Source organism: Chelonia mydas, chromosome 11 (assembly GCF_015237465.2).
Source record: "Chelonia mydas isolate rCheMyd1 chromosome 11, rCheMyd1.pri.v2, whole genome shotgun sequence".
In the NCBI taxonomy this organism is placed as follows: Eukaryota; Metazoa; Chordata; order Testudines; family Cheloniidae; genus Chelonia; species Chelonia mydas.
The window spans coordinates 39,175,324-39,192,786 of NC_051251.2; the positions used below are offsets into that span (position 1 = coordinate 39,175,324).

At 45.6% G+C, this 17,463-nt stretch overlaps 1 protein-coding gene across 1 annotated transcript in view; it reads left to right on the top strand.

Moving 5' to 3' along the window:
* The first annotated feature begins 871 nt into the window (after window positions 1–871).
* The window catches only part of GAD1 (glutamate decarboxylase 1), a 46,489-nt gene continuing 29,897 nt past the window's right edge, over window positions 872–17,463 (top strand). The window contains exons 1-5 of the mRNA XM_007056586.3: window positions 872–1,581; window positions 2,962–3,108; window positions 6,487–6,549; window positions 13,438–13,596; window positions 14,672–14,914. Coding sequence (XP_007056648.1) covers window positions 3,039–3,108; window positions 6,487–6,549; window positions 13,438–13,596; window positions 14,672–14,914 — 535 coding nt within the window. The 5' untranslated portion in view covers window positions 872–1,581; window positions 2,962–3,038. The remainder of the gene's footprint in view (window positions 1,582–2,961; window positions 3,109–6,486; window positions 6,550–13,437; window positions 13,597–14,671; window positions 14,915–17,463) is intronic.

The window sequence follows — 17,463 nt, forward strand, 5'->3', positions numbered from 1 at the left end:
ACGTTCTGTCTCATTAGCTGAAACATCCTTTTAATAGTTTTCCCGAGAATAGCTGGAGCTATTAGATCCTTTCAAAGTATATTTAAAAGATGCTTTTTTTGATTCAGAGTATTTTAGTTGTGTGTCCATTTCCTAGACAGCGCGTCTTCACGGCGGAGCGATAGTTCTGGGCATTTAGTGCTGTCATTCGGTAGTTTCGCTCTCCAAATTGGAGATTTTAAGGTGTTTTTTTCATTCTTCCAACCACCAAGTCCTTCAGAAAGGACACGTCTGAACCTGTTATGCTGCTAACATTTCTGACTGACGAACACTTCTTTGACCTCCATAAGACGTTTCTTTTTCAGTCATTGCACATTCCTGCAAATCATGTAGCTGTCTTCTTTAGAGACATTCGTATTGATTCATATGTCTAGTTACTTCAATAATTTGAAACCTAACACTACAGTCCTCATTGGAAATTGCTAGCAAAACGTTTCCTTTAAAATGTAATGCTCTTCTGAGTTTTAGAGGCTAAAAACAAAAAGGTTTTCTGAATGTATCTATTTTTAGCAAGAGGAGGTTGGTGGTAAGTCCTGGATCTAATTAAAACATTTAAACTAAGTCATAAAAAAACAGGTGTTCCTTGTAGCCATGGTAAAGACCAAAAGATTCATCCGTCTGGATCTTTGACGCCCTCTGGTGGAGACTCACAAAAATAATTACTCATAGCTTGGGGGGTCCTAAAGAAGAAAAAATGAATGGGGTATAATTTTCTGATCATAGTGAAGAGAGGGGGGTATTTTTGCTAAGCCCCATTTAACAAAGACACTGCCTGAAATTATTCCTGAGATAGCATGTTTTATATGGTAGTACAGTGTGATATGAGTTAGAACAAAAGAGACTGAAAGGCAGCTAAAGTTGAGATCAAATAGCTTTCTTTTAAAGAGATGATTTTTTTAAAAATCGGTTGTTTGTTGGCAGTCACGACTGCTTCGTGTTTATATAATGAACGTTTTTGGTGTGTTGGAGATAACCCTCTCGGGCTCAGAAAGAACTCAATAGGTATTTTGAAAGATGCACATCGCCGAGCGGAAGTGTCTTTCCTACTAGCCCCCCTGTCCTTCTCTGAAAACAGAGCGTGTTGAGTACGTACTGTATTACTCATAGGTTCAGCCTTTCTGAGTGCATCTTCGTGATCTGGATTCACAAGCGAGCTATAAAACCCCGAGGCGACCAAAACACCTGCAAATAAGTCACGTTAGCCTGGGAAGGCAACACTTGGGCGCGTGATTTCCGACCCAGCAAACTGACCTGGTCGATCTCCCCCCAGCCTGCCTGCTTGCCTTCCATATTGAAGAAGAGGAGGTGGTGGAAGCGGTGTGACTCATGCCTGCGTCGGAGCAGATCACCCGGCGATTCACGCTTTAAAAAAAGCAAATCCAAGTACTTGTGGAAAAAGGTCATCGCGAATTAAATTCCGAGGCGCGATTGGTATTCCGACGTCGTTTCTCGCGGAGTTTATAAGCGGCGACTCCCTCCCAAGGTTAGAATCCCCTGGCTTTTTGGACACTTGGAGTAAGGGTGGGTTCGCTCTCCTCCACGGTAAGTCTCCTTTAAACTCTCCTCACTAGATTGTATTATTCAAGCCTTCAGGAGGCTCTTTCGGAACGGGGGGCTTTTCCCAAAACCATTTTTGTGTGGCTGCCCTGTCCAGGGAGAAATAATATGTATTTTGAGACAACCGGCGCGGTAGACTGTTGGGCTAACCTGTTACTTCACTTCCAGGCATTGTCCAGTGAGTCCCTCTGCTTTAGGATGTCTATTTACATCTTGGTTGGTTGTGGGTTTTTTAAAATAATTTACCCATTTACCATTGAAATCACTGACCAGTTGTATTTACACGCTGGTTTTAATCCGCGCAGTGAAAATGAATAACGAGTATTATTGGCTTCGGAGGAGGGGGCTTCTTAATTTACTGGACCTTGATTTTCTTTCTTGATTTTTCTGGATAAAATAAATCAGACTCAGCCATGGGTGGGGACCATCAGATAAGCGAGGCATTGACCGGAGGTTCTCGATCAGCGAACCAAAACTGGTTATTGGAATGCAATGTCCGCCTGTAAAGAACTTAACAGCTGGCTGGGAACAAGGGTTAGTCCATAAGAGGTGGATCTTACTATGATCACCTTTTTCAGCTACGTACCCCCTGATAGCATATGCCAAAGTTTAAATGTGAATGGCATGGTTCAGTCGTGTGCACGTTGAACGTGCATCTATGCACACACATGAATACATGCATATAACACACATACGCGTACAAAGGCAAAAAAGAAAATGTGCCTTTGTTACCGGCGACAGATCTGAGGATTTATATATCAATCCTTCCTGAATATTTTTGTATTTAATCTGATTAATATTTCAGGGACTAGACGATAAAACACAGAATCGCAGCAAGAATTCTGCTGAGATTGTAGGTCATTTTGACTGATAATTTAAAATCCTGTTTTATAAGTTGGTTTCAATTTGACATGAGCCATAATTGCCCTCTTCAGTGGCCATTGATATAATTGCGATAGATTTCATGGTCTGCTAAATCCATCATTCCGCACAGGATATAGCGCTTCAACATCCAGCAAAGAAACGATTTGGCTCTTCAGCCTATCGAAGAATTTTCTAATTGCCATGTTTCCATGTTAGCTGCCTTAAACTAAATAAGTGTCCGCGGCGCGCCCTCCCTGAGCTTTCCTTTTCATCGCTTTGTTTGTGAATATTTTTGCCTGGCTAAGAAACGTCGTGATAAGGACTCTTCTACTCGAGATGCAACCCTTTGTGCAGGCTTTCCCAGACACTGTCACTTCGCGAGGAGTTTAATTGCTTATTGTTGGCTGCAGAATCATACCCTGACTAGTTAATCTAGACAGGACTCGCGTTTCATCCTTTCAGGAGACCAGATCTCTAAAGCCGCCTTTTCTTTCCTTCCAGTAAATTCTTTACTGTCCAACCACCAGAGAAATATTGGAGGAAAATACGGGACCAAACGACTTTGACTTTCTGAAGTGATGGCATCCTCTGCTCCATCCTCCTCCAACGCCAATCAGGACTCCAACCCCACTAATTTACGACCCACAAGTAGGTTTTAGTCTTTCTCCTCGTTTTAAACCTTTTGGATGCTTTATCATTTTAGCATGGCATTTCGGTGAGACCAAATTCGCCACAAAACGACAAAGCTGGAAATCCTTGTTCCATGTCCTTAAACTAGGTGTGGAAATTGCTCTGTAGAAAGATCCCATCTTTCTGGTGGTTTAAAATCAGAGGCTGCTCCTTAGATTTTTCACTAATTTTCTAAGGATGCCGAAAAGCCTCAGCTCCAGTAGTGTTTGGTTTTACAGGCACATTTTGGGAGATTTAGAAAATAAACTAACTCCCCAGATGGCTAGAAAATCAAGATTTTTTTTTAAGGGGTGGAGGGAACTGACTTGGTTAGAGGGTGAAACTAGACCCTGGGTGTGAAGTGTGTTCCAGACTTGCATTTTATACTGCTAACGCTACAGCTTCCTTTTTGCTTACATTGAGGCCTATAATCAACTGAAATTTCGATGCTAATTGTAGCTTTTCAGAGCTCTGTATCCCTAATTGCTCCGAATTTGCCTTGAGTTATTGAGGTGTGAGTGGGAAGCAGATCTGGTGCAGGTGGAGGGAGAATCGTTTTTTCGCTCTGCCTAGACAATTCAGACAATCAACTACCAAAAGAAGGGGGGGGGGAGCTCGATGACATAATCACCGGAGACAAAGAGGGGGGAATAGTAAGAAATAAAAGCTTGACAGGCACAGTAACGCGGGGAATAGCTTTTACCCTGAAAGGGCTGCCTGGGCTATGAGGCATGAACATTAGTGACATTATTGTGATTATTCTGCAACTGGAAAGAATGGGCGGGGGACACCCACCATGCAAAAACCCCACTAGAAAACAGTTCGTTTGTGTGAGGCTTGAGTTGTTGGGGGGGAGGGCGTTGTCTTTTGCTGAGATGTCAGGACTAAAATCGGATTAATCAGAAATTCAGTTTAAGGAAGAAATAACTATGTATGCCAGCAATACAAAATCCCATTTTCTCTCTGTATCTACGATGGATTAGCAAAAAATGGTTAGGGGACAATCTGATAGGGTTTAAACTTTAAAAAAAAAATCACCCAGAGGGGCACTTAACGAAATTCTCTATCTAACCAAATCCGTGAGCTAGAAATAGCCCAGGAGTGCAGAGCTCCCTCATCCACACGAGCTGTTTCCCGCCCTGCTGTTTTCTCGGCCGCCTGGGCGTTGACTGGGGAGGGCTGCCATGTTCGCGGAGTAAGTGCTTCTGCCCCTGGCTCCCTTTGGCCATGGTCTTGCTGTCAGGCTCCATCTTATTCTAGCCCTTAAATGCCTTCGGCTGCTTGAAGTGTCAGAGCTTTTTTTCCAGGCTGTCACTCTCTCCTCTCCTGCCCTCCTGGGTCCGCCTCCGACCCCTCCAGCCCCCGCACCTCTTCCCTCCTAGCCAAGCCAGTCTCCACCCCTTCAGCTGAGGTCCCCTCGCCCGCCACCTCCTGCCTTGCGGTCCTGAGCCTCGGCTCTGGTCCTGCCCAGTCTCTTCCCCGCCGCTGCCTCTGCCCAGCCCCTCCTCTCCCGCTCGCTCCTGCCTGCTCCGCAGCCCCGGCTATTCTCGGCCTCTCTCCCGGGACCCCTCCAGCCGCCCCGGGTTCCCCGAGCCCCCTTGCCCTTCTGAAGCTCCCGCTCCTGCCCTTTCCCTGGGGTGACCTCCCCTGTCTATTCTCCAGCCAGCCCCGGGCCTGGGCTCTCGCTCCTCCTCTCCAGCCCGTCGCGCCCTGCCGCCCCCTGCAGGCAGGGAGCCGCGCGGGCACGGGCGGCGGGAGACCAGAGGCGCCAAAGCCGGTCCCGCCTGTGGCCGGGCGCTGAGGGGCAGCTGGGCGGGCTCACGCTCGGGACCTCTCCCCAGGGCGCTGAGCGGGGTGAGGGTCAGCTCGCCGTGCCCAAGGGGGTGGCCCCGCCTGCCCCAGCCGGCCGGGCCCTACCTCCGGCGGTGGCCTGGCTCCATCACCACAGGCCCGGCGCTTGCCTTGTCCGCCAGCGGCTTGTGAGCGGCGGGACACAGCGGGCCCAATGCCCCGGGCTCCCCCGGCTTCCGCGGCGAGTAGTGAGGGATCCCAGGGGCCCAGCTCCGAGCCCGGCCCCACAGCCTTCGCGGGGCGCGTGAGCCAGGGCAGGCGGCGGGGTGGGGTCCCTCACTGCACAGGACTCGCCCTGGCTGTGGGGCACGTGTTATACCTCGACTGCTCAGTCCGGTTACGGACCGGCGCCAAGTAACCCGGAGCCCCTCGGGGCCCAAGCCCTGCCGGCGCTCTGCGCGGGGAGGTTTGTTAGGGGAAAGACCGGGCCCGTTCTTTCCCTCCGCCGTTCTTCTCTATCCCCCTCTCGCCCTTCTTTCACTCGTTGCCTGGTTTTGTTTTTCCTCCGTTCCCCTCCCGGCGTTGTTTTCCGAGGCGCTAGCTTGCCTGATCTTTTCACCCCAAGCCCCTTGCTTCACGTTAGCTCAGGTGACCACAGGAGCGTGCCCTGAGAGGAAACAGAGCGAGGCAACTGGAGAGGGACTGCTTATGGTACCGTGGAAATATACCCGCTACTTACACGGTGTAGCCGCCTGGCACTGTAGGGGGACAGTAACCTCCTGGTAGCTGAATGTCGGCAATTCAAACCACACACACACACACGACAAACGCCCCGCAAAGAGAATTGTGATTATGTCAACGATTGCTTCTTCTGTCCTCCTCCCTCTCCGCCCACACCCACACGCCCATCCCCAGTTCAGCGGTGAACCCTGCCGGCAGTGCACTGTCTGAAAGCACAGCCCGGGGGTGGGGTTGAATGAAGGGGCGGCTGGAAAGTGGGGAGCAGAAGTAGGGAGAAGACGTGAGACGCACTAATGTGCTGCCCACTGTCAGTCCGGCTGAAGCTTATTCATGCAAGTCCGATCATGTAGACAAATACTATTTTTCACCCAATTAATTCCTGAACTCTTCCAGGACCCCATTTCATGCCAGTTTATTTTAAGCTGCCATTTTGTTGGAGGCCTGCCAATAAATTATTAGCTGTTAAGGTCCCAGATGCCTTTTCTTTCTTTCTTGTTGGGCTGGTGTGACATCTCGATGGTGCTGCTGATTTGAAGACAGAGTCGTCTCTGCCCCGGGTGACTCCAGACGCTGGTCCAACACAGACTAGGCGCTTGGAGCCCTTTTAAAATGATGATCTCTGAAATTATCTGTATACCTCCTCATAGGGCAGTGAGGATGAGGGTGGAAAGGGAGGAGGAGATAGGCAAGAGGTGGAGTGTATATTGTATTGGTTTGGGGGTATTTTGTTACAATTTAACAGCAGATGCCCCCCAAATGGAAGTGTCTGGATCTTAGCCCCTAGTGCCTGTCTTCTGTATTATGTGAATCTGTCTTTTGTTTTAGCCTACGACACCTGGTGTGATGTGGCTCATGGATGTACCAGAAAAATTGGTCTCAAAATATGTGGTAAGTGCAAAGAGGCTGTCCATAGTTCGCAATGTGCATTTGTGACCCTTCTTCTGTCTTTGACCCACTCCATGCCTGGGAGTTTCTTGTTGCCAAACAGAGCGCTCTCTCCTGTTATGAAGCAAGGCTGAGAGAGGGAAGCTTTAGTAAGCCATCTCTTTGTATTAAGATAACTCAGCAAAGGGAACAAAATGAGAAGAGATGTGCCTCCTCCCAGTGAGCCCCAATTAACCCCCTAAACTCAGTTAGCAATCCAATTTGCTTTTAGTAATTCGTGGGAGGCTGCGTGAGCGCCGCTCTTTGCGGACTCTTCTGCCCTCTGCTGTCAGAAGAGAGCAAGGGCAGTGCAGGGGTTGGAGGCGCAGCACCGCCCTAACTCGGTCTAGACACAATGAAATCCCTGGTTATTTCACCCGACCCCCTTGTGCTCGAGCCTGCTCCAGTTGAAGTCAATCGGAGCGCTCCCATCGACGTCCCCGGGAGCAGGTCTGTGGCTCAGAGCGCCGCTTTACGCAGCTTTTCATCCCGGAGGTTTTCTGAGCCACATTTAAAAGTATTTTTTCAAGCACTGAGCTTGGGAGAAAGTGACCGAGTCTGTGTGGGGCTGTGGCGGGTGGTTACCCATTCCAGCACTATTTGATCTGCTAAAAACGAAGCGTTGTCTCTATGCTGCTTCTTTATGAGAAGAGCTTTGAGGAGCATTGTAGCTCACCATGGTCTCCTGTCTGATGACACAGCTCCTCTGAGCTGGGGAGAGGGCTAAGGGGAGGCGAAAGGGGCAGGGGCTGGCGCAGAACTTGCGGAAGCTTAATGAGACTGAGGGAGCGGCCAGAAGGGCGGCTGTGAGAAACAAGCAAGGTTTTTGCCACATCTCACTGTCTGAAAATTTTCAACCTTATCAGGCCGGAAAATAGAATCTCCTGGGGTGGGGGTGGGGGGAGAGATTAACGAGAGCCTTATTAAACAGCAATTCGTCAGAGCGCTGTGTTTGGGAGATAGTGCTGGCGGCCAGTCAGCGTGCAGGCCGATTAAATGAAGGAAAGGAAACAAATATACAATCAGATTGCAACGTTACAGCAAGAGATTCATTTACAGATAACAAGCTGTCTTCGCCTCTCCAGATTTCTTCATAGCGCCTTCCCTTTTGAAGACAAAGAGTCTGATCTTTATTATCTGATGCCAGACGATCATTCCTTTTACGCAGCATTTCCCCCGTTATGAATAGGAATTATTTTCTCCCCATTCTCAATTACCTTTTAGTAAGAGGACCATTTTAGTGTGTGTGAAATGGGCGGTGAGAGCGTTTTATCAATGCAAAGAACTATTTAAACTCCCTTTTCCCTAATCAAAGCTCATTCGCTAGATGCTTTGTTACATGGAAGTTTGGATTCAGGAAATTGTAGGTTGCCATTTTTTTAGCCCTCGGTCTATTAAGAAGTTGCATTGGAACCCAATGGTGCTATTAACGGGTAGCCGCTTAGTTCTATAAATAGCCCCTGATCTGGGTTTAATGGACCGTTCCCCTACGGGTCCCTTCAGTGTCTGGAGCTATGGGCTTTTTCATCATCGTTTTAATTTAGCACGGCAAGCAGAACTGATAAAGTAACGCACCGCTGGGTTTGTTCTGTGTTGCTAGACTACCAGGGTTATGAAGGGACATCACAGCACCACACAGTGCAGGTGTTAAATAAAATAAACTGAAAATGAACAATCCCACCATGTTGGATCTGAAGAAGGAAAAGGGCTGTTGGGGGGAATTCAAACAAATAACCATCTGGTTTCCAAGCAAGCAAACAAACAAGGATTGAAAGGACACTGTATTGCATGAAGGCTTACTTTTATTTTCAGTACTATTTATTTGATTACTCTTTTCTGCTTTATACTAAAATGATACACTCGGTAATAATGATAATACACGGTAATTCATCTAATACAGTGATTTATTTTACTCAGCACATGTATAAGTACACACACACAATTAATCACACTGCTATAGAGCTCAAGCACAGGAATAAAAAGTTACGCTTGGAAACTAAATAGCGTAAAAGCTGAATGCTGCCAAATACCATTTTTTAATTACAGCTATTTAGAAATATGACATTTGAATATTTACAGTCGATTCCTCTTAATTCTACACAATATTGTTTCAGAGCCTACATATCATGGAATTACAGAGTTTTACAGTAAACCGGACATTAGTCGCTCCTGTCTGTCAGGCAGAACTGCTGTTTCTTGAAAACCATTAATTTTGAACGCAAACTTTAAATGAGATTCAAAACATGATTCAAAGCAAAAGCAAACACGTGAGCAATGGATAGGTCTTTAACAATGTTTTTGTATATCGTGTATTTTAAATTTTTACCAACTACTTGTCCAAGATGTATGCGGCATATCTTCCCTTAAATATGTCGGTCTGCCCTCTTATCTAATTAAAAGCCACAGTCGGAAGGGGGAAATACCTTTTTATAAGCAAATGTATTTTAAATGGCTTGATTGATTTTCATTGAAAGCCAAGTTTGCTGTCCGTGCTCAGGGTTTTCACTATGGGTGTAGTTCATTTATAATCTTTCATTATGACCCACACAAAAAAGTGTCCGCCCCAGACTGCTATCATTGCTGACGGGACCCCATTCTACAAACACTTGATTTTACTCCCATGGAGATCAGTGGGACTACTCCTCTGAGTAAAACTGTCCATACGCGTCCGCGTAGGGCGATGGGGCCCAGTCTGCTTTCATGGCTGATGATGATACTCTACAGAACAGCAAGTAACACGGCACGGGGGGAATTTCGAAGGCGCCTAAGTGAGTTAGAGCATAAGTCTTACTGAAAGTCCGTGAGACTTTTGCTCATGACTCATCCCGGCGCTTTTGCAATTAACACCCCAGGGAGATATAGGTTTATGATGCATCTAGTACAAATGATTTATGTGTGTATGGAGGGACTGTGGTGTTGTGGTTAAAGCACTGAACTGGGAATTGGGAAATCTGGATTATATCCCTCCGTCTGAAGTCTATTTGATCTGCAGTAGGTACGTTGTATAAAAGACGGTTATCCACTATCCATTCCCCCTTTAGAGTGCAAATGCTATTGTTTCCTATCCATTTTATTTGTTATTAAGCCTGAGATTCAGGACTCTAGTTCTGTCCCTTCTGGTACATTCTTGAAAAAAGTAGCTTTTAAAAATGCTGCCCATGCAAAGCTATGAAAATAACTTGCAGTTTAATGTCTGAGTGTAGCAGGTGCTAATAAGGGCTTTCGTCTTCTCAGTTAGACGACAAATTGCATGGACAGTTATTTATTCTACGCTGCTTCCACTGTCTCGCCAACATAATTCTTAATTTAAATTCATAAGTGGGATACAGATATTTTAACGTTTTGATCTATTCATGTGTTTACCCTCAGGCATAGAAACAGCCTCCAAGTAAAGCCCTAGCATGGCTACTCTTTTCTGCTTTCCAATGAACTAGTTAGGCGTTTATAAATCACCAGTTCCTAGAAGATGCCCAGGGGGAAAAAGTAGGCGGGAAGAGAAATTGTTGCGCTGTTGTCGGCCAATCAGAAAGCAGTAGACCATTCTGTTATTGGTGCAGCTTTTAACCACTTTGGTTTCCCTTATGTTATAAATTCACCAAGTTCCATTAAAATAATATTGTGGTCGAGGAGAGCTCCACAACGTACACAGGTATACCTGTAGGCAAATAAAGTTAAAGCAGCAACAGCCCCTAAATTCAGTCCTGTGGTATGTAGGCCCTCAAACCAGCCTTTTCTCTTGTAGGTTCTCAATAAGGCCAGGTGGTCCTATCCCATGTGAGTCTATACATAGGTGGTAATGCGCCAACTCACAGTCCTGAGCCTGAGTCACGCAAAATGTCCATTGATTTCTCTGGAAGCTTTGGATGAGCAAAAAATAGAAGACGAGGCCCCCAAGTTGGCTACAAAGTAGTTATGTAAACCCACCTCGAAGCATGAGTCTCAGGTCTGGGGGTACAACCGTGTTCTCAGTGACTTGTAACGTTAACCAGCGCTGCTAGATTCTCTCTGCTAAATGGGAATCAAGACTGATAAAAGTCCTTACATTAGGGGTGTGCGCTCAAGTGAAGCTGTCACTTACTATTAATAGCGGCAAAGAGTCCTGTGGCACCTTATAGACTAACAGAGGTACTGGAGCATGAGCTTTCGTGGGTGAATACCCACTTCGGCGGACCCACGAAAGCTCATGCTCCAATCTGTCTGTTAGTCTATAAGGTGCCACAGGACTCTTTGCCGCTTTTACAGATCCAGACTAACCCGGCTACCCCTCTGAAGCTTACTATTAATAGTTCAATTGCGTTGTTCTGGAATTAATCTCATTTGCCTTTATTCACTTTAGATTAGTTAGATAACATAGACCGGGGTTTGGGGGGAACTTTCTTAAATATGTCAAAGGAAATATTGCTGTCTTTTAATTTGGACAAGGAATCTGGTTCAGTCTCCTCGGTAAGGGGATCAATCTGAGCACTGAAACCCTGCGACCACCAAGGAGAGGCAACCAAGCAGTTGCCAGCTATACCAATCCCTTTAGCATCTAGACAACTTCTCCAACCATCTTAAACACAATCTTCTGCCTCCCGGGAGGTAGTTGTCATCTTGTCTGTAATTCAAGATCTGCCCCTCAGCTTAGTATTGGAAATGTTTTAAATATATGTTTATTTTCACTCTATAATATGAACGCCATAGGGGGTATGCAACAATGAGAAATCGCTTTATTATTATTTTTCAGAGCAGTTGTCCTTTTTACAGAACTTCTTGCACTGAATATCTCAAGAAATGTCTTCTTGTTTATATGGAAAATAATATGCTTCCTGGGGCAGACCATACACCCGGTATAGCACATGCCTACTTTGTTATGCTACAGCCTGTTTCTCTGTATTAGAGGATCATTTACTCATAAGGTTACAGCAGTCAGGTGGGTTGTTCGTTTGTCTTTTGTTTGTTGGTAAGAAATCATTTATTTTTAATACTTGAACAGCTCCCCTTACCATGCACTAGATCCTAGACGCCCTTTAATTTTTCTGAAGTTTCCGGATTGGAGGCTCATGCTCTTAAATGCACGGGGTAGAGGTGGGAGGATGAGAACTACACGCTAGAGCGGGTGGAGGTGATCATCAAGTGGTGGTCCAGAGTACAATGACTATCTGGGGCCACCCTTGTAAACCATGGGATAGTAATCCTCAATTATGGGGGTAATCCTGTTGGTTTCATTTTGCTGTTTAGGTGATTAAGTGACTCGTGCAGTGAGGGTTTGTTGTCCTGCATCCACCTTTTTGTGTTGGTCTTATGCGACAAATTTCTTCCCTACGTTTGAAACTGAAACGAAGAACTTCCAAGACCATCAATTTTCAGCTAGTGGCTCAGTTTAACTGTTCCACAAGTATTACTCTGTAGCCAATTAGTTCATCCAGTTATCATCGTGTTATTTAGTTTTATGGTAAACTCTGACCCGTATGCTATTTCATACACATAACAAAGCAGCAGAGGTGATTTTTCACTCTGTTGAGATTGAAACTGTAGCAACAGGAGCTAAATCCACTGTGGTTTAATACAGAATCATTAAATTCAGTTTAAATAAAAAAGGCTATCTCTCCCTCTTCTTTGCATTTTGCGCTCCAAGTCTACTGAGCCAATCTGTAAAAGGAACTCCAGAGCCTGCGGATTTACTGCGCAGTAATTGAGAGCAGAATCCCCTCCTCCCCCATTCAAGATGTATCTGCAATTTTCAGTTTGCAAAAGTCTAAACTCATGAAGGCTATTTCAATTGTCAGCCCCCCGTAGCATTTACCTATGAGAGAATAAACCTCTAGCTAGTTAGTATACTGATGGCTGCGAGCCCAGAGTCTAGAAAGCCAGCCACGGGAAATGGACAGAACGGAACAAGGAAAACAGTTACAGTGTTCCAGAGTAGCAGCCGTGTTAGTCTAGCCGTTAGATGCAGAGATGCATCCGATGAAGTGAGCTGTAGCTCACGAAAGCTCATGCTCAAATAAATTGGTTAGTCTCTAAGGTGCCACAAGTACTCCTTTTCTTTTTGCGAATACAGACTAACACGGCTGTTACTCTGAAATATAATTATTGTTTCATTTCTACTTTGTGCACGGAGAATATTGTTGTTTTCTATTAGGATATTGTATGGAGCCCATCGCCGAAGTACTTCAGCGCCTGAAAATATTGTCATAATGATTATTTCTATATAATCTTGTGTGTTAGAACTGTATCTCTGATTATAGCAGATTTTCTGAGGCCAGGAGGAAATGATTAAAAACACAGAAATATTTTTTTACCTGAAAATCAGCATCTCCTCACTTTTTACTGATATTAATTGATCATCACTAATAGGGAGAGAACTCTCGCTGCGGTTAGTGCCTGTATCTTTAGAACTGGACCATCTCCTAGGTTAGCCAGTTACTAACATGCTTTCTTAGCGTGATGGCAACACGAGGAGGAAAACTGAAAGTGGCCCTGATTTTAATCACACATCACTGCCCCTTCCTGTCTGCTAGGCCCATAAACTTCGCCTGCAGGCTGCGATGGCATTGACTTACCCTGAACGCTCTTCCCGTGGCTGATTACTGAAGTGGAATCTGTCTGATCGACTTAATAAGAATTTACCACTGCACTAAATGACGAAAATTTGTTTTTTGCATGGCTGGGTTTCTGTAGTCGATGTCATTTGGAGCTCACCCTCCTCGAGGCAAATAATCCCTATAAATACTCTTCTTCCTGACCTCATTAGGTAGATACAGAACAAACCCCACTTTGAACTGTTGTCTAGTGAGCTGCTTTAAGCGTTTATAAACATGCTAGGAAGTGAGAATACTCTGACCTGTGGATCTTGTAATAATAATGTAGGGTTCTTGCAAAGGAACAACAGCCTGGAAGATAAGGGCCGGATTGTGAGCTCTCTCAAGGAAAGGCAGTCTTCCAAGAACCTGCTGGCTTGTGAGAACAGCGAGAGGGAAGCCAGGTTCAGGAGGGCCGAGACAGACTTCTCCAATTTATTTGCTAGAGGTAAGTGCTCCTTAGAACAATTGGCTGCTTAATCTCAGCAGTGTTTTTATGGTCTGTCTTTCTGGCATTTCATCTAGCTGCAGATTTTGCTTTTTAATAATGAATATCTTTTTTTTCCCTGAGAATTTTGCTGTCAGAGTAACACCCTGTAGATGTAGATAACATGTATAATATCAATATATACGTACCTATATGTATTTAAAATACTTTGGGCGAGATCTTCAGCTGGCGTAAATCGGCTCAGCTAATTCAGGGACTTCAGTGGAGTTACGCCAATTGCACCATCTAAGCATTTGCCCCACAATCAGTTACACGCATTTTTTTCATTTTAAATCGGCCACTAAAAACGTTAAATTCTTTCCAGTACAAAGTATGCTTGACAGGGGTGTGTTTGTGTCAGAGTGCTGTGAATACGTTTTGATGCATAAGCTGGTCTCTTCTGACAATCTGCTGCAGGCGAGAGAGGATAGGCAGAGTGCTGGTCTTATATTTTATTGTTCCATTATCCCATGAATACTTACAGCAAATCTATTTTTAATTTGGGAAGAGTGCTCATTACCAATGTGTGTTTAAAAGCTAGTTAAAACAGCATAGCTATCCGGTTAGGAAGCATCGCAGTTAATATACTCCTAATGGGGTGATGTGGGGGAGAACCAGAAGCACCTTCAGCCACAGGTTTCTGTCGCCAGACAGAGCGAGTGAACTGAGACAATGTTGTGCAGGGAGCAGCGTCTAATTCTCGGGCTGGTTGCTGAGCATGTTTTCCCTCGGAACACGATAGATTAGCTTGTAGGGTGTCATGATTTCAGTGACATGCGCTTTTTAGCATCTAGCAGGAAGCTGCGGTTTAGTGCCCTCGCCGCCCGATGATGAATGGGGATGAAGCTGACAGAGCCCTGGCAGGGGACACCAGACACTGTCACACCATTCCTGGGCTGGCGGCCGCGGTGCGGCGGAGCGGGAGCCGGGGCATTGCGCTGCTACCCTGGGAAATGACGCTCCGAAGGGAGCTGGTCCATATTCTGTCTCCTGATTGCAAGGCAGGCGCTGAGTTCTTGTGTCCCGCCCGCCGCAGATTTGCTGCCTGCCAAGAATGGCGAGGAGCAGACCATGCAGTTCCTGCTGGAGGTGGTTGACATTCTCCTGAACTACGTGAGGAAGACGTTCGACAGGTCCACCAAAGTCCTGGACTTCCATCACCCGCACCAGCTGCTGGAAGGGATGGAGGGCTTCAACCTGGAGCTCTCGGACAACCCCGAATCCCTGGAGCAGATCCTGGTGGACTGCAGGGACACGCTGAAGTACGGAGTCAGGACAGGTACAGTCCCAGAGATCCTGCTCTCTAGAGTGGGGGGAAGGGAAAAACGCGGCAAGGGGCTGGTTTCTGCGGGCTTGGCTCAGGCCCAGGGGCGTGTTGACTCTAATGTTGCTCCTTGCGTGAGTCATCAGAGCAGGATCGGGCCCCTGCCTCTACCTCGCCGGAAGAGGCTCAACTTTGTAAAGTTTCATTCCAGCCCCTCTCTCGCGCGGAAAGCGACTTTGTCACCGGTGCCAGGCGCGGCTGCCCCGTCCGTCACTCAAACGGGCATTTCCCGGGGTTGTTTGTGGAGCCCCGACACAAGTTTTTAAGAAGTAATCTCTTTCACTTGATGAAACGCAAGCCGCCTGCATCTCCGGGGAGCGATGCCATTAGGGAAATGAGGGTATAAATGAGACTGAATTCGCAATTTTTCTTCTTTATGTTCACAAGACGTTTAATGAAATCATAGGAATCGTTAATAATCAGATTTCAACTCACCATACAGGGAGCCTCCCACTTCCAGCTCATTTTGAATCCCATATCAATAAATACTTGTATCACAACTTCCCTTCTTATTCAGTGAGCTGTAGCCACAAACCCGAAGTAAAGCCACTGATCTTCCGCTTGTTGTTTCGCCTGAAACGTTTTAAGTCTATATGGTAGAAATTTAAATTGCCAATAACTCAGCATATGGCAGTTACCCGAATAGCCGTTCAGGACCTGGAGCAATAACAGGGCAGATCCCCTCTTCCCCCACCCCTGCTCCAGTATTGCAGCGTGCAGCTAATTCTGCTCACTCCGTGAGACCGATGGGAAAGGCTACAACTTCTGTCACAACTATTCAGGATCGCTCCAGATTGTTCATATGGTTTGACAATAGACGCTCCGGGAGGGGTGGGGGTGGAGGTGTTCAAATCTTCCTTCTGAAATTCTGCCGATGAGCTATTAAGAGCCATGCTTTCTAAACTGCGAGCACTGCGGGGGGTTATTCATCGTATCTTCCTCCTTAGTACAAACCGATAGATTTGAACTAAGCAACAAAAACCACGAACACAACAGTTTAATCTTGTCGGCCCAACCTGCACTGTTTGAATTCTTCAAGAGCAGCAGTACTGTGGGTTTTGGTCGTGTGCCTGTTTTAACAGGCGATGGCGTATTTCAGCCTCCCAAGCCCTTTTAACCTGTGGCCAGCATGTTCTTTCAACAAAAGCAACAGTTACTGCAGTTTAATTGAATTTCCTAATTCCATGCCTGGTTGTCTGTGTTCTCTATTGTCCTGTTCGTGGGGTTATGTTGTTATGCTCTTGAGCTAGCACTTGTCTCCTGATTCCTCCTACTTGTTACCTGGGAGTTTATTGGTGCTGTATGCTGGCAGCTATTTCTTATTCATGTTATTAAAGGACACCTGTTCCCGAGATTTGAGACGCAGATACGGTCAAACAGACTGTATTCAGAGAAGCAGCAGGTTAAGGACTTTAAAATCAGAAACTTAGGGCTTGGTGACAGATCCAGCAGCAGCCGTTAAAGGCAATGGAAATACTCCAATAAATTAACTTCAGTGGAGCCTGGATCGGGCACCGAGTTGTAAAGGCTTTCTTCAGGCCAAACTCCCAGTTGAAGTCCATGGGATTTAGTCTGTTGTTTAAAAGTAATCCATCATAAGGGGGGAAGGATACGGGCTGAAAGCATTTGCGGAAGATAACCCCGCTGATTTATTAAAATAGTTTTTCAAACTGTGTCAAGACAGCAAGAGAAGAATAATTGTTTTGTAAAATCAAAAGCGAATTCATTTAAATATAACTGCTATTTAACCTCTACCCAACCACTATTCAGCAGAGCAGTATCTGGAAACAAATATTTACATTCATTTAGCATATGGTTTTCTGGAGAGTGTGAAACTTCCCTGCAAAAACTGTGTGGGTTAATGTTGTTAGAAAAGATGTGGCTTGTTAATATACAACTGTAAAATCCTGGTGGGCATGTAATGTAGACATTATATGGAGCCGAGTGAAAGAAGTAGTGAACCCCATGAATGTATCTAATCCCCTGAAGAGGGGTTTGCAGGAAAAGTGTAAAATACATGAGCAATTAATTTTGTATAAGTAAAAATAATTAATTAGGCTATAATAATTAATGGATGTTGAGCGAGTTGCGTATTGTTTAGGAATATTGTTAACTAGTGGACAGTCCTCTCCCCCCCCCCCCAATCCCCCACAAATCTTACAGTTGTATACTCAGTGAATCACAAATATGTGGAATCTTTATGCTCTGCAACAGACTATTACAACAGAGTTCTGGAGCCTTTTTTACTTTATTCTATCAATTATTTTAAAGCACCTCACAGATCAATTGTTCACAGTCTATCCTATTTGCAAGAAAGGGATGTTAGCAATGTTCTAGAGCAAATTTTCTTATCTATATTAAGGATCCCTTAAAAGGAAGGATGGCCTAGGGTGTTAGCCAAGGATTTGGGGGAGCAGCGTTCAATTCCCTGGTCCACCACAAACTTTTTGTATGATCTTAGGCAAATCATTTTGTTTTTCTGTGTCTCAGTTCCCCATCTGTAA